The sequence below is a fragment of the Dichomitus squalens genome (genome assembly GCF_000275845.1).
Source record: "Dichomitus squalens LYAD-421 SS1 unplaced genomic scaffold DICSQscaffold_5, whole genome shotgun sequence".
Taxonomy (NCBI): domain Eukaryota; kingdom Fungi; phylum Basidiomycota; class Agaricomycetes; order Polyporales; family Polyporaceae; genus Dichomitus; species Dichomitus squalens.
In genome coordinates this window covers 895671-920302 of record NW_006766887.1, presented here as the reverse complement: position 1 = coordinate 920302, position 24632 = coordinate 895671, and the positions used below count along the sequence as shown (strand labels likewise).

The following is a 24632-nucleotide window of genomic DNA, read 5'->3' as shown; positions in this document are numbered from 1 at the left end:
CAACCAGCGACAGACTAGTCCCAATGACCAAGTTATACATTAGCAATCGGAGGGAGATACAACGCTATGGTCACTCACCTAGTCCCAATGACCAAGAGGTCGAGATGGGGACTAGGGAGTGCCTAAGGGGGTCCTTATATACTAGAAGGGCTGCTTAGCAACCAAAGACAAGGCGCGAGAGCGAGGCAGTGAAGATGACAAAGGGAGAACAAAGGGCGGGAAGGAAAAGGCAAAGGCATGGTGATCACGGGAACGTAGCATGCGGGTGTGGGAACGTATCTGCAGTGTCCAAACTGGGATGGGCTAAGAAAGGAAATGGTCCGAAAATGGAAGGTGGGCGTCAAGGGGAGGGGAATGGGCGGCAAAAAGGGGCGTCTGTCCAACGTCCGTGACACACACGAGGCATAAACCTTGAACCTTAAACCTTGAATCGTCCTGTCAAGCTCCTGACTTTCAACTTCCTCTCGAGCTGTCATAGCGTCAACCTGCCAATACCTAGGATCATGACCCAGTCAACCGCCGCGACACCAGCAAGACCGTGCCTATACTATCGCCAAGGGAGTTGTACTCGAGGCGTCCACTGCAAGTTCTCTCACGGTATTGCTAGCCCCAACGGGCCACCGCAGTCATCCCAGACGGTACGTGATCGCGGGAAGCCACTGGTCACGACGGTTTGCGGATTCTACAGACAAGGAACCTGCAGATTCGGAGACAGCTGTCTCTTCTCCCATCCTAGTTCATCATCAGGCCATCTCTCCAATGGGACGGACACTCTAGCAGCCCCTGCTACTCGACCTACCGCGAATACAATCGTTTCTTACCGCGCACTCTCGGAATCGACCACGTTCGGCTCGTGCAAGTTTTATGCGCGAGGCGCATGCAACAAGGGCACCGCGTGTCCTTTCTCGCATCCCGCGACTGCTATTGTTCCTAAAGGAGAGTCAGATCTTTCGTCGATGCAAGCAAGTGCCTTCGGATCAGGTACGTGCACCTCCTGGATGGGGCATCCGTACCCATCGCTGACTTGACCCGTATCAACGGCGATCTATACTAGTTGCTTGCAAATTCTTTGTGAAAGGCAACTGTTCCAAAGGCTCTACGTGTTCCTTTTGGCATTCCCAGCAACAGGCCGGCAATGATGTGAATATTCCGCCGATCTCAGAGGTTGCGGATGTTGTGTCGGTGAGATTCAGTGCTCAGTTCTGATCCCTGTGGGGCACCGTTGCTGACTGACGTGGGCATAGGGGGTCGCACCAGTTACTGGCGCGGACATAGCGTCTGCGAGAGGCGGAGATGGGAGCTTTAGTCCGAAACAGACTTCCGTAAGTCAGGCTATCAGAAATCTCTGCATCAGCTCATCTTTCCCTGACAGGCTGTAGAGCGAGGGGAGGCAGCCAAATCGGATAGCACGTCTCACGATGAACAGCCAAGCGTCGACCGAACCAAATTTGGCTGCAAGATCGTATACGGTCCTGGGGGCTGCGTGCAGGACATCGAGACTGCCTTTGAATCCACTATCGTCCTGCTTCACAACATCCCCTCTTCCGTGACCCACACGCAACTTGTTGATCTGGCGGAACCGTTTGGCCCTGTCAAAAGCGTGATCATCGTCCCTGCGCGCGATGGCGTTTCTCCAACTTCGGGAAGAATCGAGTACGTCCAAACCGCTGGCGCGGCGCGAGCAGCGGCCGAGCTGGGAAACGCGAAGGGACTTCGCGGCGCTACAGCTAGGCTAGATCTCCGAGCCGCTGAGAGCGGTAAAGCGGTCTTGCGTAGTACAAAGGCGAAGCTCAGCTGGTTCGCCCCCAGCCTCGTGGCCTGGGCTCACTATGCAACCCTTTCTAAGGCAAGGGAACAGGCAAAACGCCTGGATGGACAAACTTTCCGCGGCGCGACCCTGCACGCGTCCTTCCAGACCCCATCTCGGTACCAGCGGTCGTCCTTTTCCGTGGAGCTCAAAGGTCTGCCTCTCGATACATCCTCCGCAAGCCTGAAGATCTTCACCCGATCCGATTCTGTGGCTCTCGGCTCCCCGAGTTTCATGATTGAGGATTCGGTCCGAGAGCTGCGCAAGCTGCTCGCCACGTATGGGTCTCTAGAAGCCTTCGATTTCGCGCCACCCGCACAGGGGAAATACAAGCTCGTCGCGTTCGTGCAGTTCGCGGATGCGGATAAATCGGAGCGAGCGGCTGCCATGCTCCATACCAAGCGTCAGAGTTTCCTCCGCGGTAGTCCTATTTTCCTAGAACTCGTCCACTCTATCAAATACATGCTTCCTTCCGCTCAATTCCAAGTACTCCGGCCTCAGATAGACGCGCTCAGGGAGATCCTTCAAACATGCAAGCTACGCTACCATGACAAGGATGAGTACGGTCGAGAGGCAGAAAGGGTCTGCATACGCGCTTATGGACCTGACGCGAAGGGCTTGGGGCGGTTGAAGACGGAGATAGAGCTCTTGCTCGCTGGGGACCCTGTCTTGGACGCGGACGGGCAGGTCGCATGGCATGATCACTACTCCACGGCTAGCGGCACTCAAGTCTTGAGCAGTATAGCGACTCAAACAGACACGTACATCAAGTGCGACGCGCGAATTCGGACACTTCACCTCTTTGGTGATCAGCATGGACGTACGGCCGCCAAAACTCGCCTCTTCGTGGTACTCGCGAAACTGCAGGCACAAGAGCACCTCTTGGATCTGGATCAGGAGGCGTTCCGTCGGATGCTTCATGGCGGATATCAAGAGCTGCAGACTGCTTATGAGGATAAAGTGCGCTTTGACGTCGTACGCAGACGGCTCGTCCTGCGAGGGGACGAAAGCGAGGTTCGCGCTATCCGCGAAAGCGTCGCCGGCCAACTCGGCGGTGGACAGCGCGTCCGCTCATCGATCGAACCGGACGACGGCCAATGCCCAGTCTGCTTTTGCGACACCGCGGAACCGCTTACATTGCCATGCGGGCATTGCTATTGTCGTGCCTGCCTGCAACACTACTTGAGCTCTGTCGGGCAGTCCCAAGGCGGATCCCAAGTATTCGCAGCTTGTCTCGCTGAAACCACTCAGCCCAACGGCTCACGCCGTGCCTGTGGTCGAGGTGTTCCCCTTGGCATCATCCGCTCTTTGTTGTCGCCAGGAGAGGAAGAACAGCTGCTCGAAGCTACACTCCTATCTCACGTCCACAGTCGTCCCCAGGAGTTCTATTATTGTCCCACGGCCGACTGCCAGACGATCTATCGCTCGTCTGCGGATGATACCGTCCTCCGCTGCCCTTCCTGCCTTGCCAGGATTTGCGCCTCCTGCCACGTAGAGTTCCATGAAGGCTTGACCTGTGTCGAATTCAAGGACAATGTGTCAGGGGGCAACGAAGTGTTTCGCCGCTGGCGAGAGGAAAACGGGATCAAGTCCTGTCCTAGCTGCAAGGCGGACTTGGAGAAGAGCGGCGGCTGCAATCATATGACTTGTGCGCGATGTGGAACACACATGTGCTGGGTCTGCTTGAAGACTTTTAATGACATTGATAGTGGTGGAGGGGTGTATGCGCACATGCGTCGAGAACACGGAGGTATCGGAATCTAGTGATATCGGAATCTAGTGATTGTACAGAAGATGATGGTATATTGCTGACATCGTGTATACATGAATGCATGTCTTCGTGATACAATCGTGGTCTACAAGGAAGAAAGACTGCAGCTACTACGGACGAACCTGCATGTATGTGATGATGATGGTCTTAACAGACGAACTTGTCGATGGTTATGATGTGCGGACTGTCCAAGATATGCATGTATGTTCCTTGTGCTGCGCCGAGACTCCCGGAGTTCATGCACTGAACTTGTGTACTTCTTCCAAAAAGTCCAGGAGGGTGCTCGCGCTCCACGCCTGCGTGTTGCAAGAGTCGCGGCAGAGCTCCCCGTCTTTGTTTGTCAACTCGGGCAAGCCGGCCCAAGGGTCCTTCTGAATGTGTTCGCGAGGCTTCAAGAGGATGCGATGGAGGTGATGCAAGGTTACCGTAGGATCCTATGGAACTCGTCAATCACACGTCGACGGAGTAGTACGTATAACGAACGCACCTCTTTGCCGGCTCCGACCCTAGTATCGAAGTAGAGGTATGCGCGCAGGAAGTAGCCCAGTGGCCAACCCCACTCGGGACCCTAGGTAGAGATTGCACGATGTTGATCAAGGGATCCTGGCCAGTCAACAATCCAATTGATACATACCTGATGGTAGTTCCAACCCTTCGCTACAGCCGTGTCGGTACCGTCGTTCGCATTGTCATAGTAAGGACGGTACTGGTAGTCCGCTGGGTCGAGAGTCTTCATACCCAGAGGACCGCGAAGAATTTGATCGGCGAGCTTGAGCGCACCCAGTGCGTGGTGCTCGTCGAACAACTCTGGCGCGACCGTCATCGCGATGGGGAAGTTGGAACGGAACTGATAGTCCGCCCATTCACGCTCCGCAGGGGTGCCGTAGACGTCCTTATAAATACCCCTGCGGTTCACGAGCTGCGAGTTAACATTGTACTTCACGTCTTCGCTGGGATCTGAGAAAGTATGAGACATCAGTCAGTAGGGATGACGATGACTATGCGCACCAGTCGGGACATAGTAGCACTTCTCGAAGGAGGACTGGACGAGATCGCTCCACTCCTTGTACGTCACGAGACGTTTCTTTCCGTTTACTGTGCACGCCACCTTCAGTCCAGATTCCTCGAAACCAATCGCGAATCACTCACTCTCAGCCTCGACGCCTTTGAACGGGATCTTGCCCTTCGCCGATAGCTCGCTCAGCCACCTCAGCGTGCTCTTCAACAAGCCCGTGATCTCCACCGGCGCGCCATCACGGGGAGTACCGGGTAGCCCCTTGTTCCCCGCTTTCTCGCTCTCGCCCATCTTGTCCATCCACGTCCCGCAGTTGTACCGGTTCCCGCCCAGGATCAAGCCCGTCGTCCAGTCCACATGGATATCGATGTTGAACCCCTCGTCTTTCATCTGCATGTCCAAATTCGGGCCCGCGTTGTACTCGCGGAACGAGATCCCACTCGCGTGTCGCTGCACAATCTCCTGGATCACCTCCGCGATCGTGCTTGAGTACGCGAACGCGTGCGGGTCGTCCCACGGCACCCAGGTGTCATCCGCCGGGAAGCGGCGCTTCACTGACTCCCCAAGGATTGAGAGTCCGTCTGGGGCACTCAGCGCATAGTCTTGGATGTTCTGCAGCATCCACCAGGGCGAGTCACGCGAATTGTAGCGCGGTGTCCGGCCCGAGTCGAGCAGGTTCGGGATGAGACCGTGCTTGAGCACGGACGCGAACGCGAGAATGTGCGCCTTCGCGGCTGCGAAATTGCCTGTTGTGAGGAAGAGGCCGCGGAGCGAGATGAACACGTCCCGTCCCCAGCAGCGCGCCCACCCGGTAGCGAAGTGCGGCAGACCTGCTGCCACGGACGGCGTAGGCTTTCCAGGGTCGAGCGATGCAGACTTGACCTCGCCGTACATCTGCACGGAGCAGAGGGCGAGGTTGTGAGTGAAGTCGTGACCAGTCACGACGAAGTTCGAGCTTTGCTCAATAGCGGCCCGACGCGCGGCCTTGTATGCTTCCGAGATAATGATCGCGAAGTATTTAGGCCTCAGGAAGGGAGGGACAGACTCCTTGACGCGATCAAACCGCTCCTTGAGCCACTTTGCCGGTTTGGCGAGGTTCGGGAAGACCTCGACTTGCCTATTGCAGGGTCGTCAGCGACCACGCGAGGGAGACAATGCCAAACGTACTTGAATAGGCGGCTGTGAACATAATCAAACGCCCACGCTCCTTCGCGAAGATGACCACACAGCGGATGCCCGAGGTCGTTGTACCGCATGATATGGCGGAGCGGGTGCATCCATCCCTCGAAGCCACTATACACAAGGTTGCCAATTCCGGGAACATTGTAAGTTCCGATCTCACCGCCCGTCGCATCGCGCTCCTCTCCCTCCGCGCGGAAAAGAACAACGTTGAGGTTGACGAGGTCGAGGTCGCCAAACGCCTCCTCCGCGCCCGAAGAGCAGAACTGATCCAGGCTGCTATCGAGGCCCTGGAGGTGCGTCTCGAACAGCATGATAGTGCCCGGGGGGAAGTACTCCGGGACGACGATCTCCGCGTATGGACCCTCGGCGTCCATGCCCTGAGGTACGACGACTTGCGGCATCTCCACGAGCTTGCCGGCCATTCCTCGGAGTGTGGTCTGATCGGCGGTGTCTTCGTAGGACGAGAAGTCGATGTGCGCGCCGTAGAGGAACTTGGCTTTCGTGCTGCGAAGCTTGATAGGTGTGACTGCGCAGATCACATGTCTAGAGGCAGTTTTGCAAGAGATTGACTGGTGATAACGACTCACTGAAACCTCGGTCCTTCGAACCCTTCTGGAAGGCGCAGTGAGCAACGAGGAGATACCCCTTCTGCGTCTGCGGCTGTACACGGTGAAGGACGATGTACTGCCGAGCGTCATCAGAACGTAGGCCGTCAATAACGATGGCGGACTTACATCGTTCTCCTGGTGAACATGGCCCTCCTCATACCCATTCAACGCGAACTCCGTATGCAACGCGTTCAAGATCCTTTTCGCCCTCGCAATCCCGCTGTTCTCTCCGATATGCGTGACCTCGTACTTCCTTTTCTCCATGACGAGGTGAAGCAGCTTCGGATAGAGGTCGTCGAAGCCCTTGACAGAGCCGATTGCGGAGAACGAGAACGTGATGAGCGCGCCAGTCGAGAGCGCGTCCTCGGCAGAGCGTTTGTGCAAGTACGACTCGTTGTCGTGCGTGAGGTCATAGAAAAGCGCGTGCGGCACCGAGCCGTTGTGCGGGATGACAATGCAGTCCCGGGTCGGGCCCTTGCCGGTAGGTGGAGGGAGCTCGTCCTTGCTTGTCATGCATGCACTGTCCATCGAGCCTGGCGAAAGCGAAGTGAACTGGTGCCCGCGTAAATATAGAGGTGCGACGAACCTATGGGCTTCCCAAGACCATGACGATAGAGTAAACGAGATAGCTCCTTCGGATCCCAAGCGTTCCCTGCCTCTCGAATCAACGAATTGATGCCCAACCGACTAACAAAGATCGTGTCCATCTCCTCGCTGCCCGTGAACAGCTCCGCGCACACGTAGAGGTTTGGGTTTGCAGCGCGCGCGGCATCGAGCAGGGTAACGCCGACGTGCAGCGGGGTTGAGTGGCAGTTGTCGATCCGGAAACCATCGAAGGTCGCTGCGAGGTCCGTGACGTACTTGGTGATGTACTCCCAAAGCCAAGGGTTCGACGACGGGCCATCTCCGTAGCGGAGCTTGACGCAGTCGCTCCAGACGATGACTTCGCGTCGGAGATATGCCTTTGAGGGCCATAAGGCGAAGTTGGCGAGCGGATCCGCATTCCAGATCCATCCATTGTTAGCGACAGAGTAGATCTCGGGCTCGGTGTCCTTCAGTCGAGTGAAATACGGTTCGGCGATCGGGTTGCTGTCGTAACGTCAGCTCGAGTGCCCATAGCGTAGCCGAAGTCGACGTACGCTTTCGTGATAGGCCCCAGTTTAGGACCATGCTCCTCGAGGCGCGTATACTTGACGCGATTTCCGATCTGCACCAGCGCGGCCTTCGTATCCTCATTCCATTCCTCGTAGAGGGGCACGTTGAGCACGTCCACAACGCGGATCCATGCATCAGCCAGCGCGTCACTGTCTTGAAGGTTGACAAAAGCCGCCTTAACGAAACCAGCAGCAGTCGGGCCAGGAACGTGCGTGCCGAACCTCTTTTCAAGCTTGCGGTGCCCTTCGATGCGACCGGAGCTGCGAAGGATCTCTGCGAGCTCGACAACGGTCTTGTTTGCAATGTCAACTCCATCCCAAGCAAGAACGTCCTGCTTCTCCAGTGCCTCCTTGACATCGCTTCGCTCCCGCTTCACGTCGAAAACGTAGTACTGCCATATGTTGAGCTCTTTGAGGTAGTTCTCGAAGCCCTCCAGGATTTGGGTAATGTCCTTTTCTGACGTCACAACCGTCGGAAGGCCTCTCGACTCTAAAGTAGCAGAGAACTCGAGTAAAGCGGTATCGAGCTCCAGCGCTGGTGTAAGATGCGGTGTGTTTGAAGGGCTGTAGCCTAGGGAGAGAGGTTAATAAGCGAAACATGACTTGATGACGACTTTCCAAAACACACCTGCTTCTGGGTGCTCAAGCAGCCAAGGACTGTCATTGGCCGTATGGTTAAGGACAACGTCTGTCAGACTGAGCAACCCATACTCCTCCCTCGCTACCTTCAGAATATCCTCCAACTTCGTCTTGCCGCCGTCTTTACCAAGGTGCTTATCAGGGAACATGGACGGCTCGTATACGAGCTGGTTACGGATAGAGTATGGACTGTCGCTCTCCCCACGCTCCTGGAGAGGCGTCCAATGGATCATATTGTAGCCCCTCGCGCTGGTCTCGGCGAAGTACTCGTTCCAGCCTGACGTTGGGCCCATCCACTTCGAGACGAGAGTCAAGACGGAAAGCCCATCGAGGGGGAGGTTCACGTAGTCGGACTTGACTGCAGACCCATCTACGACAATAGCACCTTCGGAAACAATGGGGGTCCTCGCCTTGACCCTTAGAATGGGATCGATGTTGAAGTAGCCTTCGCGACCCTTAACACGAGAGCCTGGGGTGTCGCCGTCATACTCAACCCAGTAGACGAACGCGCCGGCATGCGAGATGGGCAGGTTAACTTGGATGGGGGACGAGAAGTCCGTGGGGAGCCTGTGGCGAGTCAGCTGGTGACCCTTATGCAGAGATCAGAAGGGCGCACTTTCGCTCGGCAAAGCGATCACGCTCGAAGCGGCCACCGTCAAGGGGGAAGTTGGTCTTGAAGACGCCGTTGCGGGAGGCGGGTGTTCCGGCATCGAGGGATACGCGGAGGACATACGGCGTGTACGCCGGGGGCAGGCGCATATACTACACGAAAAGGTCAGCCGGGGTTCCGATGCGACAAATCAACAGCAGGGATGCGATGTAGCATGACGAGGATTGTTTCAGAATGCGAGAAAGGACACTCAACAGATCTGTCTTTGTTCGGACCGCCATCAGGATCGAGGTGCAACTCATACACGCGTATGGGCTCCTGGCTCGTGGCGGACTCGAAAAACTCGATGCCCTCGTCCGCGGGAGTCTTGGGAGTCTTGGGCGCGTCCCCGTTCGCGTCTGCGGGGTTGTGTTTGGGGATCGTGACGGAGGTGAGTGTGGCCTTGGCCCTCTTCGCGGCGGTGGCCATGGCGGGTTGTAGCGACGATGGGCTGATGGGGCGATAGAAGGCGGGGACGTGTCTGGAGACGAAGAGGGACGTGACTGGTTATATACACGATCTGGACGCGGCCGCATTTCTGCGAAGACTTGACAGCCATGTTGGGTTCCAGACGATCCAATCGCGCCCTTCTCTGACGTCAGTCCTCTGCTGCTCACTCTTCCCTTGCCATTCTTGGGCGGTGGCACGTGGCCTTCCTTGGCGCTTCTTCGGGCGTCAATGGCTGCTGTACTCGAGAGCTTCGCCGTAGAGTGCATACACTCTGCCCCATCCATGCCTCTCAAGATCAAGTCCAGTCCCTCTCCTCCCGCTTCGCCATTCACGTGGGAGCTTCTGCCTCAGACACCTCCTTCAGACATCGAACGACCGCCCTCACCACCGACATCATGGCTGTCCGCACGCGACATGAAGACCTTCGGCGCCCAGCCACTCGTGCAGGAAGTCGGTGTAGTCAAGTGCAAGGACTGTCTCAAGCCCGTCCTCCGCAGCGCAGTCCTCGAACATGCAGGTATGCACTGTGTCTGCTCCGAACACGAGTGGATGCTTCACGAACACCAGACAACTGCGCGAAGATCCGGAACGGGAGCAAGAAGGGCGCGAAGGGCAAGGCCGCCGAAGTCGAGGGTATGTATCCGTCGCGCGCCCCCTTCCCGCTCTTCCCTTGAGCTCGTGCTTCCTGACCTCCAGCTGACACACTCGCGGTCGTGAGGCAGACAAGAAAGGCAAAAAGCGTAAAGCTGAGGACGAGGTGCCCAACGCGGAGGACCCGAACGCGCCGAAGACCAAGAAGCAGGCCCGGAGCCGCGTCAAGGGTCCCGTCGACTATGACAAGCAGTGCGGCGTCATCAATGACAAGGGTCTCCCCTGCTCGCGCTCCCTCACCTGCAAGTCCCACTCCATGGGCTCGAAGCGCGCCGTGCAGGGCCGCTCCAAGCCGTACGACGAGCTCCTACTCGATTGGAACCGCGCGAACAACCCGAATTGGGTTGAGCCTGTCAAGAAGGAGAGCAAGGCCGAGAGGAAGGAACGCAAGGAGCGCGAGAAGGCGGAGAAGAAGCGCCTTGCGATGGAGGCCGCCGCCGCCATCGGGGGCGACGCGAGCAAGAAGGGCGCGGCGGTGGCCGTGGGCGGGACGACGAAGAAGAAGGGCAAGGCGGCGACCGTCACTGCTGCCACCGCCGCTGCCATCCAGGCTGCGGCTCAGGTCGGCCCGACAGACGATGTGTACGAGAACCTGGACGACGTCGACTCGGAGGCAGAGCTCGACTCGCTTGTGCGCGCTGTACGGATAGCGCACGATCGTGGAGTCATCGGTGCACCGCTCGCCGTCCCGTGTGATGCAAGCTCATGGTTTGTCGCTCGTCGCGAGCGACTACGGACTTGCAATCACCTCCTTGCGAACGCTTTGATGCCCTCTCGGAACGCTGCGGTCCCGGTGGTTAGCAGACTGGCTTGACTTCATACCCGCTTTGGTGCGTTTCCCTCCAAGGGAGGACAACACACTGCTCACACCTTCACTTCTAGTTTTGATTTTTATCACCAGTGTATACGTTACTCCTGTACTATACAATGGACTCATGGATCGATGTACATTCTTCCGGCGAAAGTGAGCTATAGCCTGTGACTACCGCTCGATCTCTGGTATCGGACGTATTCTGGACAATCTCTGGCTCCTCGGTCGAACACCGGGCCAAGCTCAGCATCCACGGGAGAGGTGAGGCCCTCGAGCCAATACAAGTGACTTCAAATAATCAAATGAGTGCCTCGCGCGACAACACGATCGGTAGGCTGAGTACATGCTAAACTAGCGGATTATGACCGATACCGCCTGACCACCCCATCGTCTGCAGCACTCCAAACATCACTGCCGACGGCGCGGACGAACCGTACAGCATCGCAATCTGTGCCCACAAGCTCCGCACGGACCCTTGGCCCGGAGGGGCGCACCTCGGCCAAGTACGGCAGCCCATCTTCGGTCGCCACCGCGAGACCGACGTCCCCTGTGCTCGTCGTCGGCGAGCCGAATGAGAAGGGCGCGTTTGCGAGGTTCACGAACGCGAGGTCCTCTATGGGCGCCTCATTTCGCCTGAATACGACCACCGGCTCACCTCCGAGTGTCCGAGGGTCGTATAGGGAGACCATCCCCGACGCGGAGCCCGTCGCGAGGAGACACTGTCCAGGGCTATATTCGAGCGCCTGCAGTCCTGAGCGTGCGCCCGGGGGCCCAACTTTGGAGCGGAACTCTGCGCGCTTCGTGCGCAGGTCGAACAGCTCGAAGGAGCCGTCCTGCAGCGCGGAGAATACGACCTTGTCCGAGGTATCTACTTCTCGCGGGTCCGTGTCTGCGGCGACAGCTTGGTCGTCAATGGCACCGTTTGCCCCTTGCCAGCGGCGTTCGCCGGTGCTGAGCGCGAGCACGGGGACGAAGTGGTTGGTACCAGCGGCGAGAGAGCGTATCTGCGCTCCGGAGGGGATATCCCAGAGACGGAGCGTCCCGTCCTTGGAGCCAGAGAGAACGTTGCGCCCTCGAGCGACGATCCCAGTCGATGTGACTGCACGTGTATGTCCGCGCAGTGTGCGTGCAGCGTCGACCTTGGCCGTGGTGTACGGCGAAGATTCCGGGGGATCTGCGGGCAAGATGGACAGAGAGAAATCGGCGCCGGACGTCAAGACTACTCTTGACGACGGGAAGAAGCGCAGGGAGGTGACTGTGCTGAGATGTGCTTTACTCGCGGCGGAGGGGATGGCGTGGGGAGAGGACACGGGGCGGATGTACACTGAGCCGTCGTGGTAGCCGGTGGCGATTTGTGAGCCGTCAGGAGAAACGTCAAAAGCGGTGATTTGCTTTTGCTGGTAGCTGGTCTTAGAGGTGCACTGATGGCCAATATGACGACAAACGTACCTTGCGGACTTCTGCAATGCTCGGGAAGGTGGCATCGGGGATCGCTATCCTAGTCTCCGGAATATCCAAGGATGGGCATGAAATAGAATACACGCTCTATGATGTGTGAAGGGTCTTTGCTCGTATGCTCAATGAAAGCGTTTCCAACAGGGAAATGGACTCACCTTGTTATGTTCCTTAAATTCTACGCCATCGCGAGCCTCAAACAGAACAAGATCCCGATTGTGTTCTGCCAAAGTCGCGGATGCTTTGCCATGCACGGATGGCTCCCCATACTTGTAGCACGAGATCCAGAACTTATCGTTCGGAACGACGCCATTGAGAACATCCTTGATTACTCCAGTCTGGAAGTCGTGCTGAATGGTACAAATGGGTAGCGTTATGGGTTGCGCGGCGTCCATCTCTACGCAAGCGAGATGAGCGGGTTAATAGGAAGAACAGCATTTATTTAGTGGTGTGAGTAACACACCTATCTCACAGAACTTGGAACCGTTAATATGAGTAGTCGTACCTGCAGTCAAAGTCCTATGCAAAGACCGCGAGACGGAGAGCACCTTGACGGAGCTTACACCACCGATTCGGGAGACTCGCTGACCGGATTAGATCCAGTCCAGTCTCGTTTAGATTAGATTAGATTAGATCGACTAGACTGGAGAAGATGACAAAGTCGATCGCGCTCCCTGCCTTCCTCCGACCTCGTACCCGACGCTTGACTCGGACAACGTTTTCCCTTCAAGAGTCTATCTGCATCTTAGACCCACTTTGTTGCTTTCTTCTACAATGATTGCTCTGCAGCATGCAGCGCCCGCACCTGATCCTCTCTCAGTTCCGGCGAACGCCCCAGAACACTGTCCAGTAAGTATTCAAAGTCGTCTTCTCAGCTCTCACACCAACGTTGCCCATATGTAGGGAACGGAATCAGAGCTAGCAGGGAAAGCAGACGCATGTGCAGGATGTGCCAATCAAGAGATCTGCGCCTCCGGGCAGACACGGGGCCCTGACCCTGCGCTCCCGCTTGTCCGAGAGCGGATGTCTACTGTCAAGCGCAAGATCCTCGTCTTGTCGGGCAAGGGAGGAGTCGGGAAGTCAACATTCACTGCGCAGCTTGGGTGGGCGTTCGCTGCAGATGGGCAGCTACAGGTAAGTCTCCTCGGACTTGCTTGAGGCTTCCGAAGCTCAATGGATCGAATCAGACTGGAATTATGGACGTGGACATCTGTGGCCCCTCAATACCCACCATTCTTGGCATCGCGTCAGAACAAGTGCATTCTTCATCCTCTGGCTGGTCTCCCGTCTACGTTCAAGACAACCTGGGCGTCATGTCCGTCGGCTTCATGCTCCCCTCGTCCAAGGACGCGATTATGTGGCGAGGCCCCAAGAAGAACGGCCTCATCTCTCAATTCTTGAAAGATGTGGACTGGGGCGACCTCGACTACCTGGTCATCGACACCCCTCCCGGAACGTCCGACGAGCACCTAAGCATCGTCCAGTACCTCAAGGAGAGCGGTATCGACGGAGCGGTGGTCATCACGACACCGCAGGAAGTTGCGCTCCAGGACGTGCGGAGAGAGATCGACTTCTGCAGGAAGGTCGGCATCCGGGTCCTCGGGCTGGTGGAGAACATGTCGGGATTTGTCTGCCCCAACTGCCAAACCGAGTCACAGATATTCAAGCCCAGCACTGGCGGTGGGCGGCGGCTGGCACAGGATATGAACGTGGAATTCTTGGGCTCGGTTCCTCTCGATCCGCGGATCGGTAAGAGTGCAGACTACGGCGTGAGTTTCTTGGACGAGTATCCGGACAGCCCAGCTAGCGTTGCATACCTCGACATCATAGACAGTGAGTAGTGGCTTTTCCTTGGCCATTTGTGCCCTAGCTCACATGTTTTTCCAGGAATCAAGGATATCCTAGGGGATTCTTGACACTATCACACAACCACCTCTATCTGTACACCACCCGGCATGCACATGTAGCACTTGTATATGTATCATCTAGATGCAATGGCCATTCTACTACTTGCAGATCAGTCCGTCGTGTCTCATATGTATGCGTATCTATCTAGTTGGGGGGCAACTCTAATACACTATTAACTGGTACATCGTCCCTCTATATGAAGCCGTTCCCCACCTACGGTTCGTCCCGCCACTCTCTGCGAGACCCGCAGGTAGTTCACTCCGGTATGTGGAATCGCGCCTTGTCGCGCCGCGCACCCTCGCACAGCTCCTTCTGCTCCCCGTCTTTCTGTTCCCCGTCCTTCTGCTCTCCCCCGGACGGGGGCGGACGCTGCGAGGGCGACTGCGAGTCGAGCTCGTGCGGCATCTCCGACGGCAGCGCCTCGTCCCGCTCGACGATGTACTTCCCGATCGGCGCGATGTCCGCGAGCCCGCCCGCGAAGCCCTCGCCGCTCTCGTATATCGACACGGTCGAGAGCGTGCGGAGGAGCTTGCGCGTCGTCGTGTCGCCGAACATGGACGCGGTGCGCGACCGCGCCGGAACGACGTACTCCTGCGTCGGGAACGCGATGCTGCTCTCCTCGCCGCTCTCGGCCGGGCCGCGCTCGAGCGAGTTCCGGCTCTCTGTGGGGTATGCAGCGGAGTGCCGTGTGCGGCCCGCGTATGTCGAGTAGATCGAGCTTTGTCGTGAGGGGTGCATGAAGCTGGACCTCCGGTGGTAGGTGACCACGGGGTCTGCGGACTGGCCTGGTCGCTCTGAAGAGCGTTCTAGTGGTGCCGAAAAGGACGGGGCGGCGATAGGGGGAACGGCGGTTTCTGAAGGTTCGACGGTGGTTGCGGTGGATGTAGAAGGGTCTTCTGAGGGATCAACGTCGCGTATCTGCAGGGCAGTCTCCGGAGATTGCACCCATTGCGCTTCGCCCGGTTCAGCTGCGGGCTTGAGCTCGAACGGCGACTGCAGCTCCTCGGACGCGGGTGGCGAGGTCACCTCAGAGAGTTGTCGTCGGAGGCTCGGACTTCGGTCCAGCGATTCGGAAGCATCGTAGTAGATACTGCGGACCTCCTTGCGGTAGTCATCGATCTCATTATAGATTGCTTCCCGGAATTGCGGCAGGGTCTCCAGCTTCTCGATTTCTCGCCAGCGCCCAAAGACCTCAAAACACTCGGGCTCGTCATTCACATCGTGGTAGGAAGCTAGCCATGGGTGTTCCAGAGCTTCTCGCACGGTGATACGAGCCGCGGGGTCGAATGCAAGCAACTTCGTCAATAGATCAAGGGCTACCGAAGGACTCAGTCAAATTGCAAAGTCCCATATGATATATCTGACCTTGAGGATCAGCAGTGGGAATAAGCCTCTCGAAGGGAACCCTCTTCTTGTAAGGTAATGACCGGAGGTAGGCTGCGGCCTTAGATTACAGTCAGCGGAGCACGAGAGAAGGACTGATGTAAACCTCACCTTCGGACTTGCTATTCGCGAGATCACATCATCCTCGGGAGTGCCTATACGGTTCCTATGAGCCCGTGCGTAATCGCTAAGACATTGCTAACTCACCAACTATGTCGAGTATTTTATTGAGCTGATCGACTACAGAGAAATCAGTCAGAAGGATGGAAGCTATGACCAAGAATACCAAAGACACCAACCATAGCTGAATTTTTGGTCAGCAGGATAGACCACTAAAGAACTAGGGACTCACTCTTTGCCTTTGAACAGAGGCTTCCCCGTCATGAGCTCCGCCATGATACAACCTATTGACCAGACGTCAACTGCACAAAGCATCAACCGCTATTCACACGAAGTAAGAGGCAAACGAACTCGCTGTGTTGTATGCCCTATTACAACGGTCAGTGGCTGCTCAAAGCTGCGCCAAGCGCGACTTACTTATATACGAGCATGATCTCAGGCGCACGATACCACCGTGTCGCGACGTACTCCGTCATGAGCGTCGGGTTTTCGTCCGGGGCGGAGTTGAATCCCCTAGCCAGGCCGAAGTCGCAGATCTTCAACTCGCAATCGGCATTGACAAGCAGATTGCCCGGCTTGAGGTCGCGGTGCACGACGGACGCCGAATGGACATACTTCATGCCTGCACGTGCAGACGTCAGCCGAGAACACGCTGTTGAAGCGACGGGACGCGACCTCGCAGGACTTGATACATGAAGTATTGGACGTGTTCGTTTGTCAACGCCTGTCCGGACTTGATGATCTGATGAAGATCCGCTATACATAACTTGAGGGTCACACGCGACAAAGAGGGGTATTAGGATGCGGACCTTCCATAGGCTTATATCGGTCGCTCATAAGACGTAAGTTCGGAGCGAATATGAGCTATCGGATGACGGACCTCCATGAAGATATATCTAGGGTAGACGTTAGCCGCTTGTTGCATCTAATGCGATTGTTTGGAAGACGTGCATTTCACTCAAATCGGTCGAGCAGTCGACGTCGATGAGTCCCGTGATGTTCTCATGCGCGAAGTGTCGGAGGAGCGTAATCTCGCGCAGGACGCGTTTCGCGAGCGCGACCTTCTCCAGCGCACGGGTGACCATCTTGATCGCGACAGGCTCCCCCGAAATCTCGTCTGCGGCTGAGCTAGACGGGTAGAACAGCAATCAGACACCTCAGGACACACCGATATCCCGAAGAACCCGTCCACGGACATTACGAAGCCATACGCTCCCGAACCCAGCTCACGGATGAGCTTCCACCGCTTCTCAACATGAAAGACCTTGCCAAATGACGACATGAGAGCGTGGTACCCTCTATCACACGCCCGCGGGGCCCGGGTACAGTCAGCCACCCTTGTCTAAACGCGAAAAGCGTACATGCACGTCCACTCACCGACGCTTGACGTTCTCGTCTCCGCGCGGAGTCACTTGCGACCGCGTGCGCGACCGCCCCCTGCGCCCATGGTCGTCCTCCGATCCCGGGGAGGGCACCGGGGACGATGACGCCTGCGCTTGGGGCGCATTATCCGAGCTCGCCTCCGACTGCGCCTTTCCCAATGACTCTGCGGAGGCCCCCGAGTGCCTATCACCGTTCGGTGCTGCCATGTGTGGACGATGAGGCTAAACCGAAACGGGGGAGGACAGCGCGGCGCGTAGAGCGAAGGATCAGACACTTGGGTAACGGTAAACGGTGGCAGGAGAGAGGGCAAGCGGACGGCGAGAACAGGAAGTGCTCGAACTTGATGAGCGCAGTTTATAACGAGCGGCAGAAGTGCTGGGCGAGACTACGACAAAATTACATACAAGAGGCCGAGGACAAGGGGTATGCTTCGGATTCGCGATAGAAGATCTCGCTAACTGTCGACAGTCGTGGCCGGGTGGTGGCAGTTCTTGCGTGGGGGATCCTAGCTGCAGTATTTGACGGTGCGTACGCCGTCCTGATCAATCCCACAGTTGGCAGAGAGGCTATCTGGGAAGAGGGGATAGAAAGCCGGGAAGGGAGCGTTTACGGTATGGCGATTCTCTAAGCGGCATACTGTGCTGGGGTTGCAAGCGTCCTGGAAGCGGTTCGTTGGACGCGCGCCAACGACCACGCATCCCGCGTCATAAGTAAGCGTAGGCGCAGAGCGCTCCGTCGAAATCTATGAGTCCCAGAAATACTTGAGATGTAGAAAGACATCCATATGAGGTCGGCTAGTGAGGTCGGCTAGTGAGGTCGGCTAGTGATACATACATCGGTGTATTGAGTTTCAGGAATACATGTAAAAGCAAGGTAACAGCTGAGCACGAAACTGAAGTGAAACAGGGCGCAGGCGGGGAAAGTAGCTCAAAAGTGTCCCCGACTGACATAAGTCATGGAACCATAAATCTACACTCCTCATTCCGCTTTCGCTTGGATCTCGGGTCATGATACTCGTAACATGTTGTGGCATAAGATCGGTCAATGGTTGTTGGAGGCGAAGACGACGCCGCCCCGTCCGTCCGTAACAAACTCCGCGCCCGCGCCCGCGTCCGAGACGAGCAGGGGAACCGATTGTCGGCGGACGAGTGAACGGGAGGAGCTCGGCAACCTGGAATCTTCAGTGTCCCGCTGCGACTGTCCTTCGGAACTCTCTTCTGCGGGAGTGATGTCGATGGTGGACTTGGTATGTGGAAGGATAGTCGCCGATGAGGAGACCGCACGGCCACGGCCACGGGACCGAGATGATGAAGTACTGCTCCATACGACTCGTCCTCGACCGTCCGTCATGAACGGAGGATCCGCATCATGGACAGGGACTTCGTCGCTCGGCCTAGCTTGAGGACCGTCAAGCTGCCGTGGAGACGAGGATGCTTCTGCGTCGGCCAAAGCATGCCCTTGACCGGAGCGGTAGTCCTCTTCAAGCTCGCGGAAAAGGCGTTCGAATTGGGCGGCATCAGTCTCCGGTCCGGGAGGGAGTGGACGTAAATTGTCGACGTGAGACGGGACGAAGACGGTCGGGTCAAGCGTGGATGCAGCGACAGAGACTGGGGAGCCGACTGCAGGAGGCAGTCCAGACATCCCAGAGAAAATACCAAGTCCGGGAATCTCCGACACATCGTCATCGAGCACTACGTCCTCTTGCGACGGAATAGTCACATATGGTTCGGCAAGCCAGTCATTCCACGGTTGCGAGAGGGGTGGCACTTGTTCCGTCGTTGACTCATCACCGGTCGATTCCGTTGCAACCACATTCACTACATCCTCTTCATCCTCGTCTTCTTCGTCCAACCGGTACATCGGAGGCAGAGTGTCTGCACCGAACACCGCGGCAACACTAGACAAAACCGCTCGCTGCTGTGCAGAATGTTTAGCCATTGAGCCATGGCAGCTATTTCAGGGTCAGTTTAAGCTCACCATTTCACTGGAACTTATGTGTGCATTGCTGAAAACCCGAGTGATCGTGTTCAACATTGCTTCGAAACCACTGCTGTCACCCTGTTCCCATACAAAATCGTTGGCCTCACTGCGGGAGCGCCGCTGCTGTTACTCTCAGGCATCAGCACGACATCAACCTCGGGGAGTAACGAAACTTGCCTCCATGTAGAAGTCAGCACCATGGTCGAAAACGTAAGGCGTCCCATCTGCATTCTCATGCTTATAGAAGCAGTCCCTTCCGAAGGGGCAGAAGCGCCTCTGAGGCCGAGATCGCTTGAAATACCTGAATGATACTCAACAAAGAGATATAGCAGTGCAATGAATCAAGCCCACCTGCACTTTACACGTGCCATGCTCGCCTTGTATTTCTCGATGCTCTCTGCCTTCTTCGGGTCACCCTCAGCAAGGAAGAGGCTGGAAGGGACGACAAAGCGCGACGAAATACGGCACATGGGGCATGTCTTCGTAGTTCCAGCCTCCACCATGTCTGATGACTTGCCTTGGGAACCCCGCCAGTTCTTGATACACTGGAGATTGGTGGTGTCAGTATATCATTTCAGTATGAATTTCAATTACCGAGTTGCCAACCTACCTGCAGGCAAAAGATATGACTGCAACCAACTGTGATTAAGTCAGTATAGCTCTCATATAGCGCGTATACAGGATCTCAAGGCCGTTGCGGAGCACTACGACATGTGAAGAGGAGATGCATTCTCGGGGTAAAGAGCATCCGTAAGGGCATTTAACGCACATTCATCGCAGTGATACTCAATTTGATGCATTTGCAAGCATGAAGATAGCAAGTAGGCCCCAACGACATCCACAGAAAAATACTATGTTCGCGCATGCAAGCACCGTCCGAGCCGCCACTGGCATGGACTAACGCAACTCTTCCGATCACCACACAATAACGACCCTTTCATCATACAAGTACTAGTCAGGATACTCACCAAGCAATCCATAGGTGGTAGGCTTGTCGTAACAGATGGAACACAGATACTCCTCTTCGTGCGGATCTGAGGGCGGTTCGCGGCTAGACGAACCAGGCGTGGCTGAATCGACGTGCTTGAACCAGCACTGGTCGCCACGTCTACAGAATCCTGCAGCGTAGAATCTGCAGAGCTTGCTCTTGTCGAACGGCGTCAGACGCTCTGATTCCCCATGAAGGAACTTGCACTTGTCCCCTTGATAGCATCCACGATCGGTTTTGCTACACGCGTGTGCGCAGTGAATATCGAAGCCACAAATATAGAAGTAGATTGAGGACTTACTAGTACGCGCATATCCCTCGTGGCTTAGATGTAACAGGTCGATTAACATTAGAGGAGTCGGATGTCGTGTCGGTAGATATGATTGCGATATTAGACATACAGCACAGACGACGATCTGCAGACGCCTAGAGTGCAACGGAAAGAGATAGGGTCAGGATACAGCCGCAACAGATAGGAGACAGAGATGAGGGTTTAAGGGGACTAGAGCGTGGGGGTCGATGTGCAGAAGCTGACCTGCGGTAACTGCAGCAGCCACCACCGTCAGCGTCAAGAGTCAATGCACATTGCACGTCGCAGAGCGGAATTCGACCGCGTACTGTTACGTAATCCGCTTGTACCCTCCCGCCACCACCAGGCCCCTTCCCCAGACTGGCCGATTTCGATGTCCCTTTCCTCGACATCCACCGTCAAAGCACAGCTCACGAACGCTTTAGGTCCAAAGGCACCTCAGTACTTCCATGTTCTGAAAGAATACCTGTCTGGACGCATATCACGCAACGAATATGACGACGAAGTGAAGACTTATCTCGACAGTGTACCTCTACGTGAGTATCCTTCCTACCCTCGGGACGTTCCACGACTCACTGTCGTGTAGTACATCTGCATAATGCTCTTCTTGTATCTTTGTTCGATACCTCGGCGCACCTTGCGCCTGTTACCCCGCCTCCTGATATACCCAAACCTCCCTCCCGGAAACGCCGCCGTACGCTTCCATACCAAGGCCCAGACGCGATGGAGATGACTAGCCTCAGGTCAGAGAGGCTGAAGAAGTGGACTGTTGGGCTGGGAAGGCGGGAGCGGGACCGCATCCGCACGCTTGAGACAGTGGCACTCAACGAAGCCCATGTGCCTAAACCATACACGGACGAGATTGCTGCTGAGCGAGGAGTCCAATTACTTCCAGAACGAGGAGGTGAGCGTGCAATGTTCAGGGTGGGCTGCATTGTTAAACGTGTAATAGAGTCGCCCGGTAGTCGATTACCTCTAAACCTCGCGTCTATGACACGCGGACCGACCTTGCAACACATTGCGGAGCGTATCAATCTCATCTCAGCCCAACATAACTTGAGCGCACCCTCGAAGGAGGTTGCTTCGCTTTTGATGCTGGCTTTCGAGGTATGTAGAAAATCTTGGATTCCTCGGACATGCCTTCACCCTCCGTCTGCAGGCTAAGCTGAAGCAGCTAATCACGCAAGCTCTATCCCTAACTTCGACTTCGCATGCGATCACATCAATCCGAGCCGCTGAACCGCATTCGCATAGCTACGTGCTCCCAGCGGCCTCCTTTGACAGTCTCTTCACAGTCTCTCCCGCCGTACTGCCCAATAAGTCAGCTGCGGCTATGCGGCTTGCCATAGGAGAAAATGAGCCGGCCGAGGACGACTTCACTATGAAAGACAGGGAGGTCAAGGACCAACGATGGCAGCTGATTGCGCTGCTCAGCGAGCGAAGCACGGTAAAGGAGGCCTTGCGGACATTGCATTAGTAGCACAGTATTCTTTCGGCTTACTGCTCTCCGTCTGTGTGGATTGATACTTCTTTGTTGTGATACGTGTATCACTAGTTTATGACCTAGCTATACAGCTGATGGTTAGCGTGCCCATTGAGCCTCCCTATCACGCGTAGTACGGAGATTGCATAAGGTCCAAACCCGAGTAACGTACTATTCCGGCCGGTAGCCGAACGGAAGTCATGGAAGGCGAAGGGGAATCGGAACGACCGAGCCATTCTCTGCAGCAACCCAGAGTGTCTCTACGTTCGCGCCGAAGGCAATGTGCTCGATACGACTGTTGAGCTAAGTGCACGATGCTAAACAGCAACCATCGGTACTCCCCCATTCTGGCACGTCCACCCTTAAAGCTGAGGAATTCAAATTGTCGTCGTGGGAGAAGCACGATGTGATCCAAATGGAATTTTCAGTAAGTTTCAAGTCCACACCATCGCTCGACTAGTCCTACATGTTATTGCAGCTGAATCCTTGGGGAACGTCATGGACGACTGTCGGCAAGATGGCGCAAGGTAATAGTGAGGTTTCAGGTAACTTCCGCAGACTTAGCCTTGCCGTTCGGAGCAAGAATGAGGACATGCTCACAACAGCTGAGATTATAGCGGCACGCTGGCAGAAGACTCGGACATGAAACCCAGTGAAAACCCCGCCTATTGCCAACGATTGCTGCCTATTGCCATCTAATGCCGTCTTTTCTGAGCGATTTGGATGACTGCTCGGCGTCTAAAGCGGCTCGTTTCCAGCTGATGTAAAAACCAGCGTCGCAGTCCCCGCGCCCGGGGATGTGCTCGGATCACCGGAAAACCCCGGCCGAGCCCCAGCTATACCACACCGAGGACATTGCCCGACTCTGGTCCACTGCTGGAAGCACCCGCACACAGCGGGGATCTGCATGGGAAGCATTCCATGCAGAATATTGTGTGTCCTGTAGCTCTGAAACCACGTAGAATGAGGCGGGGCACACTTCGCGCAGTCACGGCGAGCTTGTCCCCCGACTGGGAGGTGGCCGGAGCGCTGGCTTGAGGGGCTCGGCAGGGGGCTGCCGCTGATCCGAGCACAGGGAGGCCTGGGGGAAACGCGACGCTGGTTTTTACATCAGCTGTCATATATCGATTGGCTCGTTTTATATATACAATGGACCATTTGACGTCGATCGAAAGTATCAAACGGGTCTTCGACGTATATACTACTGTTGCATCCATGTCCACTATATATACTGCCTGTGTGCCAACCGACGGTTTTCCGACCATATCCATTCTTACGTCGTCTTCGATCTCGTCCCTGGCTCCTTTGTCCATGACGCCATCAGTGTCCGTGACACTCTTATAAAGGTGGGCGATGGCCGGCCTCCCGTCTCTGCGCCCTTTCTTCCCTCCTCTCACCATCCCTTCCTGTCCTTGGGTACACTCACTCACCGTGAGGCTAACAGGCAGGGCATCACTGTCTCAGTCTGTACATGTCACACACAGGTGAGTGGGCTAGTCGCTGTCGCACAGCATACAGGTAAGTCGCGCACGAGGTTATTGCACAGGGAGCAAAGAGCGCGTGAGGCAATGCAGCAGTACTTAGTGATAGGTCACTGAATGTCGTCGCACGGGTGCGGGGAGTAGCATACTATTATGTAATCCGACTAATGTACCGTAGAGTAGCCAACTATAAATGTCCTTGTCCATGCGCGATCTAGAACCGGATGAAGCATACGAACTTTTCAGTACTGTCGTAATCTGTCCCAAACTGTTTGTCAGACGTTGAATAGAGTGAAACATACCAATATCGGGGGGAAAAGATACAAATAGACGTGAAAAGTCGATCGGCGGCAAATAGCTTTTTGTGCCTTTTGTCACCGTTTTCCATTGAATGATACCGATTTCTATCGATTTCTAGGTATTACTGTCTTTTCGCTAGACAGAAATCGGCTGAAAAAGACCAGAATAGTGGGAAACAGACGGGGTTCTCACTGGGCATGAAACCCACTACTCAAGCCCAGTGAGAACGTGCCGGATTCAGGTCGATATGTGTCGATTTTGATCGTATATAGTCGGGCAACCCGAAATCACACGAACACTTGCCATATTTACGACCGTTTTCGTAATGAGTCGTATAGCGCCGTGCAAACCCCCAATATAATACTAATCCTGTCGATTTGGGTCGATGGGGATTGTCAGCAATTGATTGTGCTCGAGAAATTTCGGGCTGGGTAGTTTCAGGTCGTCTTGATGCAGAGCACACCATTGATTGATATTTGGGGAATCTCTGTATTCATTCGTATAGACTCGTATGACTATGTGATACAATATAGCTACAATTGGGCATGGTTGCGGTCACTCGCTATACGTACCGAGCGTAAGTGCACTATTTCGCTGATGCGCTGGTAGAGGGGTAGAGACAATGGGACAATTCTTTAAGCATCAGGGGAGGAGTCGAGAGCCAGAGAAGGACAGTATGAGAATGTTGCACAGCACATGTATGCAATCGTAAGATACATTACTGTTTGTCCCCTCAAGCGACTGCGTGCGCCAGGTCGAACGTGAGAGGATGCGCTGGGAAGGTGAGTGCCGCCTCCATACCAGTAGCAACTTGGGTAACCACATACCTCCAAGAATGTTCGACATACATAACATAACATTACTCACCTAGAGTGGTGTTGCGACGGCAACACCATACACCACAACTCACCTTGTGCTCATACTCTAGACCACAAGACACACCTTTATAACTCTCTCCAACCCCAACGTACCTTCGTGACACCATTGCACAGTGTCTGCGCTGCATTTTCACCCAGGGAGAACCGGCTGTTGGTCGAGCAGAAAGAAGAGAGGTTGCAGAATAGGCAGAGGACGGCGGTAGTCAGTGCAAGCAGCAACTCCACC

At 55.6% G+C, this 24632-nt stretch overlaps 9 protein-coding genes across 9 annotated transcripts; 4 read left to right on the top strand and 5 right to left on the bottom strand.

Moving 5' to 3' along the window:
* Positions 1-503: 503 nt before the first annotated feature.
* DICSQDRAFT_53924 (uncharacterized protein) lies at positions 504-3571 on the top strand (the record flags this gene model as incomplete). Its single annotated transcript, XM_007363014.1, has 2 exons — positions 504-981; positions 1386-3571. The coding sequence occupies 2 exons, from the start codon at positions 504-506 to the stop codon at positions 3569-3571; spliced, it is 2664 nt and encodes an 887-aa protein (XP_007363076.1).
* A 243-nt stretch (positions 3572-3814) lies between these two features.
* Positions 3815-8935, bottom strand: DICSQDRAFT_53427 (glycoside hydrolase family 13 protein; the record flags this gene model as incomplete). The annotated part of the gene is made up of 12 exons (XM_007363013.1): positions 3815-4012; positions 4066-4146; positions 4213-4535; positions 4587-4673; positions 4728-5710; positions 5761-6301; positions 6363-6459; positions 6510-6916; positions 6970-7472; positions 7523-8108; positions 8166-8743; positions 8793-8935. The coding sequence occupies 12 exons, from the start codon at positions 8933-8935 to the stop codon at positions 3815-3817; spliced, it is 4527 nt and encodes a 1508-aa protein (XP_007363075.1).
* Positions 8936-9557: 622 nt separating this feature from the next.
* Positions 9558-10883, top strand: DICSQDRAFT_101078 (SCA7-domain-containing protein; the record flags this gene model as incomplete). Its single annotated transcript, XM_007363012.1, has 4 exons — positions 9558-9792; positions 9843-9908; positions 9998-10756; positions 10809-10883. The coding sequence occupies 3 exons, from the start codon at positions 9558-9560 to the stop codon at positions 10738-10740; spliced, it is 1044 nt and encodes a 347-aa protein (XP_007363074.1). The 3' UTR covers positions 10741-10756; positions 10809-10883.
* A 213-nt stretch (positions 10884-11096) lies between these two features.
* Positions 11097-12587, bottom strand: DICSQDRAFT_144936 (WD40 repeat-like protein; the record flags this gene model as incomplete). Its single annotated transcript, XM_007363011.1, has 3 exons — positions 11097-12134; positions 12187-12282; positions 12351-12587. 3 exons carry the CDS (start codon positions 12585-12587, stop codon positions 11097-11099), a joined length of 1371 nt encoding a protein of 456 aa, XP_007363073.1.
* Positions 12588-12966: 379 nt separating this feature from the next.
* On the top strand, positions 12967-14108 carry DICSQDRAFT_144935 (P-loop containing nucleoside triphosphate hydrolase protein; the record flags this gene model as incomplete). The annotated part of the gene is made up of 4 exons (XM_007363010.1): positions 12967-13041; positions 13096-13326; positions 13380-14025; positions 14080-14108. The coding sequence occupies 4 exons, from the start codon at positions 12967-12969 to the stop codon at positions 14106-14108; spliced, it is 981 nt and encodes a 326-aa protein (XP_007363072.1).
* A 247-nt stretch (positions 14109-14355) lies between these two features.
* DICSQDRAFT_54225 (kinase-like protein) lies at positions 14356-17192 on the bottom strand (the record flags this gene model as incomplete). Its single annotated transcript, XM_007363009.1, has 10 exons — positions 14356-15416; positions 15466-15544; positions 15595-15670; positions 15836-15905; positions 15955-15971; positions 16021-16225; positions 16279-16369; positions 16551-16731; positions 16800-16901; positions 16981-17192. 10 exons carry the CDS (start codon positions 17190-17192, stop codon positions 14356-14358), a joined length of 2094 nt encoding a protein of 697 aa, XP_007363071.1.
* An 835-nt stretch (positions 17193-18027) lies between these two features.
* Positions 18028-18924, bottom strand: DICSQDRAFT_167434 (uncharacterized protein; the record flags this gene model as incomplete). Its single annotated transcript, XM_007363008.1, has 1 exon — positions 18028-18924. The coding sequence occupies one exon, from the start codon at positions 18922-18924 to the stop codon at positions 18028-18030; it is 897 nt and encodes a 298-aa protein (XP_007363070.1).
* A 192-nt stretch (positions 18925-19116) lies between these two features.
* Positions 19117-20353, bottom strand: DICSQDRAFT_53855 (uncharacterized protein; the record flags this gene model as incomplete). The annotated part of the gene is made up of 5 exons (XM_007363007.1): positions 19117-19267; positions 19318-19511; positions 19577-19605; positions 19935-20194; positions 20256-20353. The coding sequence occupies 5 exons, from the start codon at positions 20351-20353 to the stop codon at positions 19117-19119; spliced, it is 732 nt and encodes a 243-aa protein (XP_007363069.1).
* Positions 20354-20621: 268 nt separating this feature from the next.
* DICSQDRAFT_133940 (uncharacterized protein) lies at positions 20622-21862 on the top strand. The gene is made up of 4 exons (XM_007363006.1): positions 20622-20800; positions 20851-21168; positions 21217-21371; positions 21424-21862. Exons 1-4 carry the CDS (start codon positions 20638-20640, stop codon positions 21739-21741), a joined length of 954 nt encoding a protein of 317 aa, XP_007363068.1. The 5' UTR covers positions 20622-20637; the 3' UTR covers positions 21742-21862.
* The last annotated feature ends 2770 nt before the right edge of the window (positions 21863-24632 follow it).